Genomic DNA, 17,558 nt, shown 5'->3' with positions numbered 1-17,558 from the left:
TAGAGCAAATACATCTTAAGTCTCTTGGGAGACAAAGTAAATGCCAAGGCCAGAGGTCACTACTGCATCTCAGTCATAAAATTGTAACTATAGATATACCGAAAGACTTTTACTTTAAAAAAAGTATAATTAAAGCAAGTATTTGAGAGTAATTGATGGGACATTTGCCAACTTTGACTTAATTAGACTCAGTCTTAATTTTTAAAAGTGTTGGCTGCAGCAAAATGATAGAGTAAGACATTAATGTTCCGGTTATGATTCATTTCAAATTTGAACTCTTCCCAGCTCAAATCTGGTTGGTTGGTTAAAAATGAAGTGATGGTTGCAAATAACAGTATCCAGAAGACTATATTGGGTTCTAAATTAGCCAAATGAAAGGCATTGTTCCCATTTCATTGTTTTGAAAATCTAACTGACAGGTTCTCTAGTCTTAGTTTTAGCTTTATGAGGTGCATGTGTCTGAGTGTGTGTGCATGAACAGGAATGCCTGCTTTTAGTGAAATGGGCAGATATGAGATATATTGATTGGGTTCTTCTTGGCATTGATTGAGTAAAAAACCTGTCACTTCTCCAAGTAGTGAATCATGTTGACAGAGAGCAATACATTTTATAAGGTTTTTTTTTTTCCTTTGTTCAGATCATTTGTAGTTGAAGCACATTTGCCACCTTTTAAAGTGATCTCTGCAGCATTCCAGAGCCATTGAAATATTCGTCTTAACCAGGATAGTCAGTTTCTCTGCTAGCACGGAAGAAGATTTTTAACATGAACGTGATTTTATCAACCTCTCTTTGCTTTGGACTCCTAACTTTGTTATCTGTAATGATCTTTTTGGAATCGGTGCACGGACTGCCATATTTTATTCAAGGTATGTACATGTGAATGTAAAATTCTACAGGTGGGTAAATAATTCTTATCCTATTTGCGTTGCTTTGATTTTTCTATCATTATGGCAATAATTTTTAAACATCAATATAATTTAATCTTCAGACAACCCTTCAGTAGTTGCTGTTTTAAATTAAATGTAATCTGTGATGCTGTTCTCAAGTTAATTAATTTTAACTGACACTGTACTAAATTAATTTCAACTGCATTTGTCTCTAACCAAGGGAAATCTTTTTCTTATTTCTATTCCATTAGCAAAGACGGGGATGTATAAATAGTAATACAGTGCAATGCATATTTCAAAAGTACATCTTCAGGGGAAAAAAAAGTTTCATCCAGTGAGATGATTAGTAAACTACTTATAAAAGGAGAATGACTCTGAGAACATATCAAGACAACACTTGTATGTGTAGAGACCTGGGGAGAATGATACATTGGGAAATTTATATAGTACTTTCAGGAGGAGGATGTTAACACCCACATTATTCATTGACTGTAATCAGATTTCTAAATACTTAGGGTACTTATATTAAATGAAATAATGTAATTTTTGACATCTACAAATACCATGAGAAATTTAGAGAAAATAAGTTTCTATTCTGGTCATATTGGAATTTGATCTTTTAAAAAAATTTTTCATTGGATTCTGTAGTGGAAATAGCTTTTAATCTGGAAATCAGTGGAGTTAGATTTAATGCTGACTTACTAGGCAAACAACCTAACCTCATTGACACTTTTATATATGTCTTTACCATTTAAAAATAGTAACTTAAAAATAGTGCTCTTTAATATCTCATCCAATTTGAATCTATCATCTAACTGACCTCTTTGTCAGGAAGAAGGAGACAGACAGCCTTTGCTTTTGCTTTCTTAGGGAAACCAAGACAGAATGTAATAAATGTTGTTTACATGACTCTGGGTTGAGAAAAGGAATTAAGTTTCCTCTTTAAGATCTAATCCAACTTTAGTAGACCGTTTTGTCTCAAATGAGGTTTTAAAAGTTAATGAAAATTAGAACAGTTCTTTTGATAGTGGAAATAAAATTGTATAAACCCTTGTTATTTATTTATAGGGATTTTCCCTTTGAAACATAAATACAAGCCTGGGGCCTAACTGCAAGACCTAAATACAAGCTTGGGGATGAAAGAATCTGGATTTTATCCCTGGCACTTACATTTTGTCTTTGGCCAGCCAAAATCATTGTACTTGGTAGGCCTTCATTGCTTTTCCTATGAAATAATGGGATTTTCAATGTTCTTAACAGTGTAAAGGTGTGAGGAAGGAAACAACTGGTCATTCACAGAAGACTCTGCAAAATGAGGATGTTAGTGGTAACTGTATTATAACTTCTGATATCATGTATATGAAATACAGAAAAATCCAACTCAAACTTTTTACAAGATTACAAATAGACAACATCTCTGACCCCAGAATACCACACACTGATGTCCATATATCATTGGCAACGTATAGGAAAGGTTTCTCTCTGGGACCCCTTGATCTCAGTTTCATTATATGTAAATAGAGAAGACAAGTTATTGGGAAGTTTATTTTCTAATCTAAATTGTCCAGGATTAGGGTGAACTTCTCACCATTTTTCAAGGCAACTAAATGTTTGACTTATTATAGTCTTTTAACACACTGTTTTCAAATAAGCATTTGTCCACTGACAGACCACAAAGGTGGGGTCACCATCCTTTCTGTACTAGATGCCATCCAAGACGAAGAACACAATCTGCCCGCCTTCCTCTGGCTTGGGGGTCACAATGAAAGCATGCCTCGTGAGCCTGAAACTGGACAAATTGCCCACCATGAAATGAACAGCAGTGAATATCACGACTAGAAATTTAAAATTTTTGGTATATTATCATTTGAGGGTGTTCCAGGTTTCTTTCTGCAAAATTTCTTATCTATATCCCATAAAAGGCATCACATTCAAATGACAAGCAAGGACACAACTGCATCTTTTAAGCTTCAGTGTCTCAGGCAGTAATGAGTCTTTTTCTTTTTTTCCTGTATATTGCAAAAGTAATCACTCTCTCATTTCTGAGTAACTTTGCCATCCTTTTTGCAAAGGGACATCGACACTTGGATAGCTTTTTATTCACAGTTTCTTTATCAACACTAACTTTTAGTTTAAAGACAGAAATATTAAAAGTACATACATTTTTTTCTTTTAAAGCTGTATCTGTTTTATGATTAAAAATAAAAATGAGAAAAAGACTTATTTTCTACTATTTTTCTTATCTTTCTAATGTTTTACTTTAGAAAAAAATTTTAAAAAATTTCTTGAAAAAACTTTTTCTCAGAGTATCCTATAAAAGGTGGTTTTCTTAAAAGGTAGTGACAAGAATTACTGAGGACAGTGTGTAATCACTGGAAACCAAATGGGTAAAGAATGGTAAATACATTAATTTTCTCTTTTGAAAAATGTTCCACTTAAACACACAGAGAAGGGGACTGTAAATTAAGCCAACAAAAGGTTCAGAAGGTAACATTTTCTAGTTACCTTTCTTCTAGTTTTATAAATACCCTAAATTGAAGGCAATGAATCTGTTTCTTTTATCACAGTTCTCTTTCTAAAACAAATAATCATTATCACCTGGCTACACAATGTTCCTCATTTTTTCAATGAAAGCATTTTAAAGATTATAACTTAACATTTTAATAAATAGCTATAATAAAAATTGCTACACTATTGCATAGTCATATCTTTCTCATAAACTAAATTATTCCTGAGGGCCTTTGTTTAATTGATGTTAAGCAAAAGTTCCATTGATAGTCTATTATTTTAACTATTCAAAGAAGAAAGAACCCCAGAATTTCACAAATAATTTCTATGCCTATGAAGTAATGGAAATTGAGGAACTTTAAAATTGAGGAAATTGAGCAACAATAAATGTGTTTGTCAATGTAGAAACTTTTGATGATGCCACTTACCCCAGGTCATTTATTGTCTTTCTCAGCAAATCGTTTATTCCTTTAATTAGCCATTTAGTTATTTGAGTTCATTAACTGACATTTTGGAGACACAGGGAATAGGAGACAATTTAAAGGAAGAGTCTAGTTAAATTATGAGCCATTTCTCTAACTGAAGCCTCAATATTCCCACTTTTAAATTTTAAACTCACTAATCTATCTTTTGTCCACACAATATCAGTTATTATGACTGAAATGGAAGAGGACCTTATGGTCCTTGCCCCCCAACCCCCTTGCCTATGTCCTCAGACTTCCTTTTTTTTTTTTTTTTGTAGAAAAACTTTAGACAAAGAATAAGTTTAATCGGAGAACTGAGAAAATGAAGAAACAAAGGGAAACAGTCAAAGGAAGCCCAATAATAATAATATAGTCTTTAAGCATAATCAAGGACCTTTAGTTCCTTCTCAAGGGCCATAGCTAATATTCTGATCCATATCCTGTGAGCTGTCTCATAGATACTGAAATATCAGGTGGAGAAATTAACTACCTGACGGCCAGACTGTAGTCATGACATAAGCAGCCACAATTCTGAGAACTGGCCTCAAAGAACTTGAAACAAACTGATGCTGAAACTGAAGATTAACGGTACCTAAAATAAGCAAGATTACACTGGTCAGACCACTGAGGACCAATTTCAAGATGACTATCAGAGCTGACATGTTTATGCATGTAGCCCCCTCCCTCAGCCTATTAAAGCTCATGCCCCCTGACAATCAGGGGGCAGTCAGACATTGGACAGGTCTCTGCCCTCCCCAAACCTCCTGGTTACTGGCATCCAAAATAAAGCAAAGTTTCCTTTCTACTAAGCTGGCCTCTTTAAATGGCTTTTGAGTGGCAGCATCTGGACCTGGGTTTGGTAACATGAGGAGAAAAAGAGAGGGAAGAATGATCCGGTAGAAATTTATTAATAAAGGTGTGATTATTTTAGGCCACCTTACAAAGTTCATTTTGTTTATAAGACACTATTATTTTAATTGCATTACAATCCTGTTGAATCTTCATTTTTTATAGCTTGAATAAAGTCTATTGTCCTGATTTCTACCCCAGAATCAAAATATTTAGGGAAATTTGGTTGATTTTTCTGTTTTTAGAGTGCTGAGAGAGTGGGCTAGGAGGTAAATGGACAAAGATGTAAAGCTATGATCACAGAAAAACTGGGCACCATCTGACCACTTCCACAAGGTTGCCTTGGATGGTTCAAGGCAATTCCCAGAACATAAAATAGCTCATATTTATATGTGTATAAAGTCTCAAAGTCAAATTTTATATTTTTCTCTTAAAAACAACTTTTAATTTATATTTCTTATGTTAAACACAATAGTAGAAAAAAGTTTTAAATACAGATGAGAAAATAGAAAGTACAATTTTCTGTAATTCTACTAAGGCAGAAATAATTATGGGCGAATTTTAGACTGTAAGCTTCCAGGTATATTCTCCATCTCTGCTTCTTTCTCTTTCTCACAATCTCTCTTTGAGTGTTCATACACATTCAATGATTTTTCAGACAGCTTGTCTTTGTATATTACACATCTCTCTCTGTACACATTTTTTTGGCAAGTATACACACTTTCCAGGTTGTGCAGTGGTAAGGAATCTGCCTGTCAATGCAGGAGATGCAACTCAGGTTCTATCCATGGGTCAGGAAGATCCTCTGGAGGAGGGCATGACAACCCACTCCATTATTCTTCTCTGGAAAACTCTATGGACAGAGGGGCCTAGGGGGTTACACTGTAGTCAATGCGGTCACAGAGAGTCGGACATGGCTGAGCAACTGAGCACACGTGCACATTAATAGTTACCTGTAAAATCGATTTAATCAGAAAGACACTCAAGTGACACAGATTGAAAAGAGCTTTTACTACACTAAGGTAATTATTACAGGAAATGAATTGCTTCCAGATAAAGAAGATACAGATGGTGAAGAACTGTTGCTGGCTCTACTGAATAAAAATTTTGGCTTCCAAAGATCTTCCAACATTGGTGAGTTAAGAATAAAGTCAAACATTATTTATTCCATCTTCTGACCTGTTTTCTCTACATGTTAATTTATATTAAAGAAAGTAATAATTACTAATTTAAAGCTGCACTGAAGGCTTAAGTGTCTGTTATTTCATCTTAATGCTAAAAGCAATGGCATTATTAAAAAAACATTAAAATCTTATTTTGTTCAATTAGAGTATTCTAATGGGATTAGTAACTGTCGAGTTACAAAACAATTATTTTTACTTCTACTTTTCCCCTCTCATCTATGTTACTCTCCACAGGTACAGTTAATATTTTCTTTTACTAAATGCTTCCAGGGTATTATTAAATGTTTTGAAATAGGTTTCCACTAGAAATTTCTCAGATTAACTGTGGTTTTCTGGCACTTTTTTTTGCAATCAGATTCTTTCAATTTGGGAAATGACTGGAGTAGAAACCATTGAGAAATTTAGGCTCCACCAATGTTTTTTTCCTTTGAAGTACAGGATAATCTGATTTACAATTATGCATTAGATTGGTCTCCAAGAAATGATAGATATTGTCAGAAATTTAGCAGGTCTAACCTGAGAGACAGCGTGACAATATGATAATGTAGTGCTCTCTCAGAAAACGTCTGTTCTAAAAAAACTGTCTATTCATGGGACAGGGCACTGGTTAGAAGAATGTCTTAATAAATACTTAAAAATACAAGATTTAAAAATTAGAAATAAGATGTTTCATTGAGGAAATTGAACATGATTATAAAAAGAAAAATCTGTACTCAAATTGTAAAACCCAGAGAGATTACTATTAGTATTTTGGGAAATTTCCCTCTTGATTAAATTTTACAGATAAGATTTGTGGCCTGCGTTTTTTTTTTTTACTTAATATTTTTTCATGAGAATGTCCCCATGCCAGTGTAAAAATTTACTTCTAAATAGTAGTCCTTATTAGAACTATGAAAAGTCCCTATTTAAGAAAACTCTGTATTTATTATAGAAATTAGATATTTGCTCATTATAGTACTGATTATATTTCAACATTACAGACACTGAAAAAATGTTTGGGGCTTTATATTAGAGATACATGGGTGATCTCAAATCATACAAAAAAAAAAACAACCTTGTCTTTCTGAATGTGTGACCTGAAGTGAATTAAATATTACTTGCAATGTACATTTTTCATATGACAAATGTGTCTTGCAGATATAGAACTGGCTAACAAATTGGAGGAACCTAACCAGGTGAGAATGTGAAACACATGAAATCTTAATTTTCATAATTATTATAAGACAATTTTTGAAAACAATAGTTTTTAAAATTATTAATTCTGTATTTTAAAACTATTATTCTTGTTAGAAAAAGAGTGAAGTAATTCACTAAGAAAAACAATCAAATTCTACTAAAAGAAGAAGAAAAGGAAAACAAGACAAAACTATAACTGAAGTGACCATGGGATAAAATGTCTAGAAATCTGGATTTTAGATCCAGCTCTCCAATTACCTAGGAGAGCATGGAAGAATTAAAATTCTCTGGATCTAAATCTCCTCATCTCTAAACTAAGAGGCTATAATTAGATTGGTGGTTTTCAAAAGCTATTATTACTTTTCAAAGTGGAAATATTTTTTTCCAAACAAAATTGTATGTGTTCCCAGTAAATGAAACATATAAAAGTGGAGCTGTTCTACTTGAAGCAGCTAGTTTGGGAGGAGAGGGACTGAAGTGCTGCATTCTTGACCTATCTTTGGCCTCGGTACAGGGAACCCCTTAGCAACCTTATCCCCCAACTTCTCTCTATGAAGAAAATTGGAAAATCATTGCATTAGATTATTTTTTAACTCTTTCAAACACCACTGCATGCAAATTCATTATCATATAAACCATGTGGCTGTGAGAGAGAAGTATGCCCCATCAGTTATTAGCAGCTAGGACACAGATACATGCAGTAGCTCAAGCTGAATTCTGTTTTGATAGAGTTAGATCTCCAGGGTTTAGGCAATCAGTGATCTTGCTAAAGATCAACTTGGCTTACACTCTGGATGGAAACCTTAGGGTCTCAAAATACTTCTTTCCCACTAGGAAGGACAAATATTTCAGGAAATTCGAACATACACATAAAGTCTTTGAATCTCCTTGAAAAGGACTGGTCATTTTGGGTGACATCAAATCAGGTCCAGTTACACAGGCTGTGTTTCCAGGCTTCCCATTAATGAACACTGAGACTTGACTTCCTTCACCATAAACCTGCTTGTTCCTGATTGTCTGTTGAGTCAGTTTCTAAATGCAAGTTTCCTTTTATTTTTCTGTTTAATTATTTTTATTTTTTATTACTCTTGTTTCCTTTTCTGTTGCTTTTTCCTCCTTCCTTTTGTCCATCTTCCTCCTTTTCTTGCTTTCTTCTTTCATAGAAAACAGTATTGTTGTTATTAAAGACTAATAATTTTCATATTTAATTTTTAACAGCTGGAAATGCTGAAAGAGCAGCTCACGGAAGCAAAGGATGCTGAGATGTCCTATGCAATAGACGGTCTATCTTCTTCCCATCCTAATAAGCGAGGTAAATTTTCACTTCAAAGTCTTAACATTGAATTCTAAGATTACTTTTGCCAGTATTTCTGAAAGGGAAGAAATTAAGTTGACACTTCTTTATTTTATGTTGATGATCAGATCAAAGCTCATATTAAAAAATAAATAAATTCCAAGGCTTCCTCAATGGCTCAGATGATAAAGAATCTGCCTGCACTGTGGGAGATTGGGCTTCGATCCCTGGGTTGGGAAGATCCCTTGGGGAAGGGAATGGCTACCCACTCCAGTATTCTTGCCTGGAGAATTCCATGGACAGACGAGCCTGTCGGGCTACAGTCCATGTGATCTCAGAGTAGGACATGACTGAGTGACTGAGCACACAGACATTCAAACAAAGGCATTAAATGTCTGTGAACTCTGTCACATATACAACATGGTTAGCAAGGTCATATATTCCAGATTTAAGTAAAACTAGACTTGCATTCAGAGAAGGCAATGGCACCCTACTCCAGTACTCTTGCCTGGGAAATCCCATGGACAGAGGAGCCTGGTAGGCTACAGTCCATGGGGTCACTAAAAGGACACCACTGAGCGACTTCATTTTGACTTTTCACTTTCATGCATTGGAGAAGGAAATGGCAACCCACTCCATGGTTCTTGCCTGGAGAATCCCAGGGACAGAGGAGCCTGATGGGCTGCTGTCTATGGGGCCGCACAGAGTCGGACATGACGGATGTCACTTAGCAGCAGCAGCAGACTTTCATTGTTTAAAACTGTGTCTCATCCTTGCTATTTTGCTTTAACACTGGAGAGTAAAGAGTACTCTCATTGCTATAGCACTTAGTCCAGGTTTTGATTTATAATATTTAATTTTAGAAAGATTTGTCTTTTGGATCCCTATTTCTTTTTATAACATTCTTAGAAAATTCTTGTGTATGAAAAAATTGTATATATGTCTCTTTATTCACATTGTGATATGAGATTTGCTAAGGCATGTTTTATTCATTTTCACTTGTCCCCTTCCTCTCAAGTTTGTCTTTAACTGCTGTAAAAATGTGGTTTTTACAATGGAAGAGGATGAAACAGCATTCTTAGACACTTAGCATATACCAGACATTTTATATTTTACTATCTCAGGTTGTTATGGTTAAGTATATAGAGTCTATAGTTAGACTGCCTGGGTTTAAATTGTAATATTGATATATCCTACATGTGTGATCTTGGGAAATTATCTAACTTCCTGTGCCTCATTTTCTTTGCCCCCAAATGCAAATAATAATAATCATCTTTATGGGCTTGTTAGGAAGATTTTATAAGTTAATATGTGAAAGTCACTTAGAACAATATCAGGCATGTAATCAGTACTATGTAAGCCTAACTTTAAAAATTCATTTTGATCATTATTACTATAATTATTATTTTATATTCATCATAATCACCATAAGATAGCTATTACTATGCCTATATTATAGATGGGAAAATTACATCTCAGAGGGGTTAAGTAGCATGCTGAAAATAACCCAATTACTAAGTGATTTAACCAGTGAGCCTGAAGGACATTGGTAGAGGATATATTGGAAGGTGGAAGGGAAAGAATCTTCGGGCTTTTTAAGGACTTTAGCTTTTACTAACTGTCATACTGGGTAAGACCGAAGCAAAAGGAGAAAGGGGTGGCAGAGGATAAGATGGTTAGTTGACATCACTGACTTAATGGACATGAATTTGAGCAAACTTAGGGAAATAGTAGAGGATGGAGGAGTCTGGAGTGCTTCTCTCAATCCTTGTAATCAATTCGTAGAATCACAGAGTTGGACACGACTTAGTGGCTGAACAATTATCAAATGGGAAATCACTGAAAATTTGGGGCAAATGAGTGCTAAGAAATAAGTTTCAACAGAACCACTCTTGATGTTTAGTGGAGAATATACTGCTGCTGCTGCTGCTAAGTTGCTTTAGTCGTGTCTGACTCTGTGTGACCCCATAGAAGGCAGCCCACCAGGCTCCTCTGTCCCTGGGATTCTCCAGGCAAGAACCCTGGAGTGGGTTGCCATTTCCTTTTCCAATGCATGCATGCATGTAAGCAGCCCACCAGGCTCCTCTGTCCATGGGATTCTCCAGGCAGACACTGGAGTGTATTGCTATTTCCTTCTCCAGAATACACTGCAAAAAGGAGCAAAAATGCAAGCAGAGAGACCTTTAATGAGGCTAATTAAGGATCTAGAAAATAAATGGTGGTAACTTTAATTAGGGTGGCAGTAGTGAATTAATTGATAAGAAGGAGTCTGATACTAGATATATTTTGAAAAAAAAAGTCAACAAAATTTGCTCTAAAATTATATGTGAGTTGTGGAAAAAAAGAGTAAGGTTTGCAAATGACTCCAAGGTTTTATTCTAAGGGACTAGGGATAAAAGGGCAATTTCTGTTTATCGAGGGCTTCCCTGATGGCTCGGAAGGTAAATAATCTGCCTGCAATGCAGGAAACTCAGATTTGATCTCTCGGCGGGGAAGATCCCCTGAAGAAGGGAATGGCTACCCATTTCAGTATTCTTGCCTGGAAAATTCCAATGGGGACAGAGAGTTGGAAGAAGCAACATGGTGCAAGGGTTTGGTGATGGAAAAGAGTTGGTGTAAAGATTTGTTGAATCTTTTCATAGTCAGTATGGCCTAGGCTATGATATGTTACAAATTTTAGTCCAAATCTCAGAGACTTAATATAAGGAAATCCATAAGTTCAATGCACATAGTATTAATACAAGCCTCTTCTATTTTGTGGCTCTATCAGCTAGATTGTTGCTATAACTTACTGCCTCCAAGACTACCAAGATGAAGGAGAGGGATAGAGGCTGCATCTCAGCTCTCAGTTGCCTCAGTTCAGGGACATGCATCACCTCCACTGATCTACCGCCTTTAATTAGTCTCTTGAGCTGCCACCCAAATATTGGAAGAACAAGCTAATAAAAGTTAGAAAGCACTTATAAAAGTACATGGGAGTACCGCCTCCACCACAGTCAATCCTTTGATCTTTTCTTAACCACATAGACTGCACTCACCTGACTCTATTAGAGACAACCCCAAATTCCTTTCACTGCTGCACCCTGAACAAAGAACAGGCTTTCCAGGAGATACTAATTTTTGTCAAATACAATGTGCCTCCACTTCATTCACAGACTTATTAGTTAAAAGGCCAAATTCAGTAATTAGCATGGAAATAGGGACAGGATAACAACAATCAATCATCTTATTCATAAAGGAAAAGAACATGAGAGATGAGTGGTAACCCCTAGCAATTCTGAAATCCCAGAGGGCAAATATTATAAAGGTCTCTTACTCTGCAGATGGAGAAAAGTGTCTTTCGTGGTGGCTCAGACGGTAAAGCGTCTGCTTGCAGTGCAGGAGACCCGGGTTCGATCCCTGGGTTGGGAAGATGCCCTGGAGAAGGAAATAGCAACCCACTCCAGTACTCTTGCCTGGAAAATTCCACGGACTGAGAAGGCTACAGTCCATGGGATTGCAAAGAGTCGGACACGACTGTGCGACCTCAGTTTCAGTTTCAGTTTCAGTTTCAGTGTGTAGGAGGAAGCCTTTGTCCATTGTGGTGTTTCCCCTGGCTCCATCTTTTCCGAAGTTTTTGCCTTTTTTTTTTTTTCATTTTTCATCCCTCAACACAGCTTATGTGCTTTTGGGGGAATATTCTCTTTGAGGACTGATTGGCTTTTTCAGGCCTCTTCCTACTCTGACAAAGTTGGAGGCCCAAGGTTTATTTCATTTTAAAGTGTCAAAGATGATTTTAGTTCTAAAGTTTATGCTGTCTTTGACAATGATTTCTTGTACCAATTTAGACAGCCTCTCAACTATTGCTACACAGTTTTTAAAAAACTATTTTAACTATTCTGTATTCTCAGCCCCAACTGAGTTGCCCTGAAGAATATACTTTGAAAAGTAACACTTAATCTCATTTTTTTGCCCTGAATTCCTTATTTCAATTGATACTTACCTGACTTCACTCACTTAGAATCATTTTAAATCCCTTTTTATGGTTCTTTTTTCAGGATCTAGAAACAGCTCTTGAAATATTTCAAGGTCTTGTATTTCTGAACTACCTTTGTTTCATTTTTATTTATGTGTAAAGACACCTTTTCCCCCAAGCTTACTATTTCTTGTAATACCTGGCTAAGTGTATCCACCAGAAACCTAAACATACTGCCAATGTTCTATTTCCTTACCTTTTTCTTCTAGAAGTTCCAGAGGAACACATTCTGAATCTGAACTGTTATAGACGTCAGTTTTACTGCACATTTTGCTACTTTGTAAAATGACTCTTCTTGTTTCCAGCCTGTGACATCAATTTCCTTGTCTGCCATTAATCAGTTGCTGAGGCTGTGCCATGACTTAGCTTCCTATTAGAGCAGCACCCTCCTTCAAGTTACTAAGGTATATTTTGGTATAAATTAGGCAAACCACATCAACAAAATAACCTTAAAAATTCAGTGGTGTAAGTTGGTTTAAGATTTATTTCATGTTTACATGGAGCCTTGTGTACTGTGGTTATTTTCCTTCACTTTGTGCCTGCACCATGGGTCCCTATGGCAGGATAGGAAAGATACGGAGGAAAGCGCATCCTTACCTTCCAAAATTAGGCACATGTTCTCAATCTATCTTAATGGGAGTAGGGGAGCACCTGGGAAATGTCAAGAAACACAATGAACAGTTGGAGAATCCTATCTCTACTATAGACATTTTGAGCTTGTTATGCCGTGTATAACAAAATCTTCCCAGTAGTGATTTGAGTGAACCCCTGAGTATATAAATTTGGAGCTTAGGGAAGTAGCTCAGACTGGAGATCTAAATATGACAGTTACCTGCATGTCAGTATTGCTTGGTATTGTGATGAAACTCTCTAGGGAATCACTCTAGATAGATATAAAACAGAAGACATCGAGAACAAGTGCCAGGCCACACCAAGGTTAGAGACTGGGCAGATGAGAGAGAATTAGCAAAACAGACTGAGAGGGAGCAGCTATCGTAGAAAAAGGCCACAAGGAGAAAAATGCCTCAGATGTCAAACAGAAAAACTGTTTCCAGGAAGACATAGTTCAGCTGTTCCTAAAGCTATGGTTCAGTTCAGTTCAGTTCAGTTCAGTCGCTCAGTCGTGTCCGACTCTTTGCGACCCCATGAATCACAGCACGCCAGGCCTCCCAGTCCATCACCATCTCCTGGAGTTCATTCAGGCTCACGTCCATCGAGTCCGTGATGCCATCCAGCCATCTCATCCTCTGTCATCCCCTTCTCCTCCTGCCCCCAATCCCTCCCAGCATCAGAGTCTTTTCCAATGAGTCAACTCTTCACATGAGGTGGCCAAAGTACTAGAGCTTCAGCTTTAGCATCATTCCTTCCAAAGAAATCCCAGGGTTGATCTCCTTCAGAATGGACTGGTTGGATCTCCTTGTAGTCCAAGGGACTCTCAAGAGTCTTCTCCAACACCACAGTTCAAAAGCATCAATTGTTTGGTACTCAGCTAGGTCCAGTAAAATGAGATCTGAGACTTTCCATCTGAACAGCAATGGGAAGGGTTTTAATTATTTTGACAAGAATTATTTGATGGACTTTTGGTTAAGGAGAATATGAAAAACAACAGAAATGACTAACCACAGACAACTCTTTTGAGAAATTTTGTTTTGAAAGGTAGTAAAAATTGGAATATTAGCTGGAGTAACTTGGAGGAGTCAAAGAAGCTTTGTGATTGTTTTCAAGCAAGGAGATATTAAAGCATTTATGCATGTAGTAGGAACAAAATAAATATTTGTAGTGATAAACATATGAATTAGATGCCCAGGTTAGGTGACCGGAGCAATCCACATCACATCTGTCGTTTTTACTGGGATAACTAGAAACAGTCTACCATGAATAAAAATATATGAAGGTGAAATGAACTCAGAGGTTCACCTTAAAGCTAGAATATCTTAAATGTCTGTGAAATAATGTTATCTGTTTAATCATTTAATATATACTTGACAGACACCTGGTAAATCCTTCATTTCATTAAAGATACAGCTGTCCAACACAAAGCATCATGCTAAAAACAGGGATAGAAGAATGCTGGCTAGGGTGTTTCCCCCCTGACCCCCAACATAAATGATAAATGATAGATATGCATTAAGGAGTTGGTTCTACTGGTGATATCATTCATGAAGATTTCCTTCAACTGGGAAGTATATTCCAATGCACCAGAACCGAGCTGCTCTTGAGGTGCAAATCTTGGATATGTGTAGATTTATATTTCCCTTCTTGATTGAGATATTCAAAGATATCCAAAGGGACAGAAAGGGACTTTTCAAAATATAAAAAGAATATTGGATTAGAGGACCAAGCCCCTCAATTTACTGTCTGAAAATAAATTTCTGCTTTCATAGGATTTGAATGTGTTTTGTTGAAAGAAAACTCTGGCTCTTTTAGGAATGAAAAGTAAACTCTGAGTACTATTGTAACACTCTGTGTTTATGTGGTGATAAGCACTAAGGCCACAGTTTAAAGAGTAAGTGGAGTTAGGGAGAGATACCTGGGCAAGAAGATAGACTTTTATTATTTATGGCAAAAAGTGTCTTAAGTGTCCTATGAGTTTTCAACTCATTTTTAATGTGCATCCCATTAATCAATAGTGAATCAAAGACCTATCTCCCCAAGGTCTTCATTTTATAAAGCATTTAGTTTGAAGGAAATTAGAGAAATTTGTAATTAATTAGATGAAGCTGACGTCAGACAATTGATTGGGAACAATCCACAGATTTAAATCACTCATTCATGCATTTAAAGATTAAAATGCTGCTTGAATTAGTTTGATTTTTTTTCTGAAGAATCATTTTATGGTCAGAATGTGAGACTCAATTTGACAATGAAATTACATAAATATCATTTGGTGGTTTGCAAAGGGACGTTTAAATTCTCTTCCTTCTTTTTCCTCCAGTAAATAGAAGCATATTTATCATGATTTCGCTTATTTGCTTAGTCCTCTTTGGGACTTCAGTTCAGTTCATTTCAGTTGCTCAGTCGTGTCCGACTCTTTGCGACCCCATGAATTGCAGCATGCCAGGCCTCCCTGTCTATCACCAACTCCTGGAGTTCACTCAAACTCACGTCCATCGAGTCAGTGATGCCGTCCAGCCATCTCATCCTCTGTCATCCCCTTCTCCTCCTGCCCCCATCCCTCCCAGTGTCAGGGTCTTTTCCAATGAGTCAACTCTTCTCATGAGGTGGCCAAAGTACTGGAGTTTCAGCTTTAGCATCATTCCTTCCAAAGAAATCCCAGGGCTGATCTCCTTTAGGATGGACTGGTTGGATCTCCTTGTAGTCCAAGGGACTCTCAAGAGTCTTCTCCAACACCACAGTTCAAAAGCATCAATTCTTTGGCGCTCAGCTTTCTTCACAGTCCAAGTCTCACATCCATACATGACTACTGGAAAAACCATAGCCTTAACTAGACGGAACTCTGTTGGCAAAGTAATGTCTCTGCTTTTGAATATGCTATCTAGGTTGGTCATAACTTTGCTTCCAAGGAGTGAAGTGAAGTGAAGTGAAGTGAAGTCGCTCGGTCCTGTCCGACTCTTTGAGACCACGTGGACTGTAGCCTACCAGGCTTCTCTGTCCAGGAGTAAGCATCTTTTAATTTCATGGCTGCAATCACCTTCTGCAGTGATTTTGGAGCCCCCAAAAATAAAGTCTGACACTGTTTCCACTGTTTCCCCATCTATTTCCCATGAAGTGATTTATGCCAACTCTAAATAGAAAGTGAAAGTTGCTCAGTCGTGTCTGACTCTTTGTGACCCCATGGAATAGTCTATGGAGTCCTCCAGGCCAGAATACTGGAGTGGGTAATCTTCCCAACCCAGGGATCAAACCCAGGTCTCCCACACTACAGACAGATTCTTTACCAGCTGAGCCACCAGGGAAGCCCTTCTAAAATAGAGGAGTACATCTAGTAGGATGGCCTAATGTATTTTTTGAATTGTATTACATATATTATAATGTAAAACAGAGCTGTTTATTAGAATTTTCTTTAATGAGGTAACCATTCTCTAATTTGCACTGCCTATTATGGTCATCTATTGAGCACTTAAAAGTTGGTTAGTATTATAGAGAAACTGAATCTTCAAAATTTTATTTAATTTTAATTAATTTAAAGATCCATATGAGGCTGACTACCGCTAAATATCTGTTTTAGAAAACTTTCTCATATTCAGGCATACTTAAACCATTTTATTTAAATGTAATATTTTTATCAAAAATCTTTCTAATAAAGAATTGTTTTGTTTCTTTTTTAGCTTGTTTTTGGAAATATTGTGTCTAAAGTTTTTGCTCTGGATGCAAAAAAAGATAAGAACATTAGAAAAAGTTATATAACTACCCACTCTACTGTTTAAAGATTGAAGCTATTTCAAGCATAAAAAAATAGTGGCAAAGTTTATACAGCTTGTTACATGCTTAAAGTTTATGTTGTGAATCGTAGTGACAAATTAGTTGCACTTGAATGGCATGGACTATGAGAATGACTCTGTAGAGCTAAAGCTGAGAGTGCTGTATCTATTGTATGCTTCCCATAAATTCATTGTCTACCTATCATTTTGTTCAGTGATGACTAAGCAGTTGAGCTATCAATTAAAAAATGTAAAAATTGCTTTGGAAAATTAAATTATATTGTCTGAATCTATGTGGAAATATGTATCTTTGTTCTTTCTCTTTTTTTGTGATTCTTCTGGCTACTATCTCTTTTCTGTTCATTAGGATAATTGTCAGTAAGACTCCTACTACCAAACGAACGCATTACTAGGGAGCAGAAGTCTTGTTTATCGGACTCTAGGAAAAAGTAGTACTAGGTGTTTGAGAGAGAGATATTAAAATTTTCTTACATAACAATTTGCCTTTGGGCCCCTTAGTTCTTATCTCTGCCTTCACCACAGTATCAGAAATTGAGACTTTTAGCATGTCTGTGAGAGACTAGATTCAGTGTACTAAAAACATCAAACAAATCATAAAAACTCTTTGAGTTTTTTTTTTTTTCATTAATTTCTTTCTCACATCTTCACATTAAACTGCTCTTACTTATGTCTGAACAAACTTATTTAATCAATTCAAGGCTGGGAATCCAACTTCACTTTTATTTGCCACCTGTGGTGACACCGAAACATTGTCAAAGGAAGTTTGTAATTAAAAAAT

At 36.3% G+C, this 17,558-nt stretch overlaps 1 protein-coding gene across 1 annotated transcript; it reads left to right on the top strand.

Moving 5' to 3' along the window:
* Positions 1-528: 528 nt before the first annotated feature.
* Positions 529-16,692, top strand: UTS2B (urotensin 2B). The gene is made up of 5 exons (XM_040253310.1): positions 529-866; positions 5,744-5,842; positions 7,030-7,067; positions 8,287-8,380; positions 16,667-16,692. The coding sequence occupies exons 1-5, from the start codon at positions 764-766 to the stop codon at positions 16,690-16,692; spliced, it is 360 nt and encodes a 119-aa protein (XP_040109244.1). The 5' UTR covers positions 529-763.
* Positions 16,693-17,558: the final 866 nt, after the last annotated feature.

This window comes from Oryx dammah, unplaced genomic scaffold (assembly GCF_014754425.2).
Source record: "Oryx dammah isolate SB20612 unplaced genomic scaffold, SCBI_Odam_1.1 HiC_scaffold_2, whole genome shotgun sequence".
NCBI classification, from domain to species: Eukaryota; Metazoa; Chordata; class Mammalia; order Artiodactyla; family Bovidae; genus Oryx; species Oryx dammah.
The sequence above is the reverse complement of the archived record's forward strand: the minus strand, read 5'-3'. Positions and strand labels throughout refer to the sequence as shown.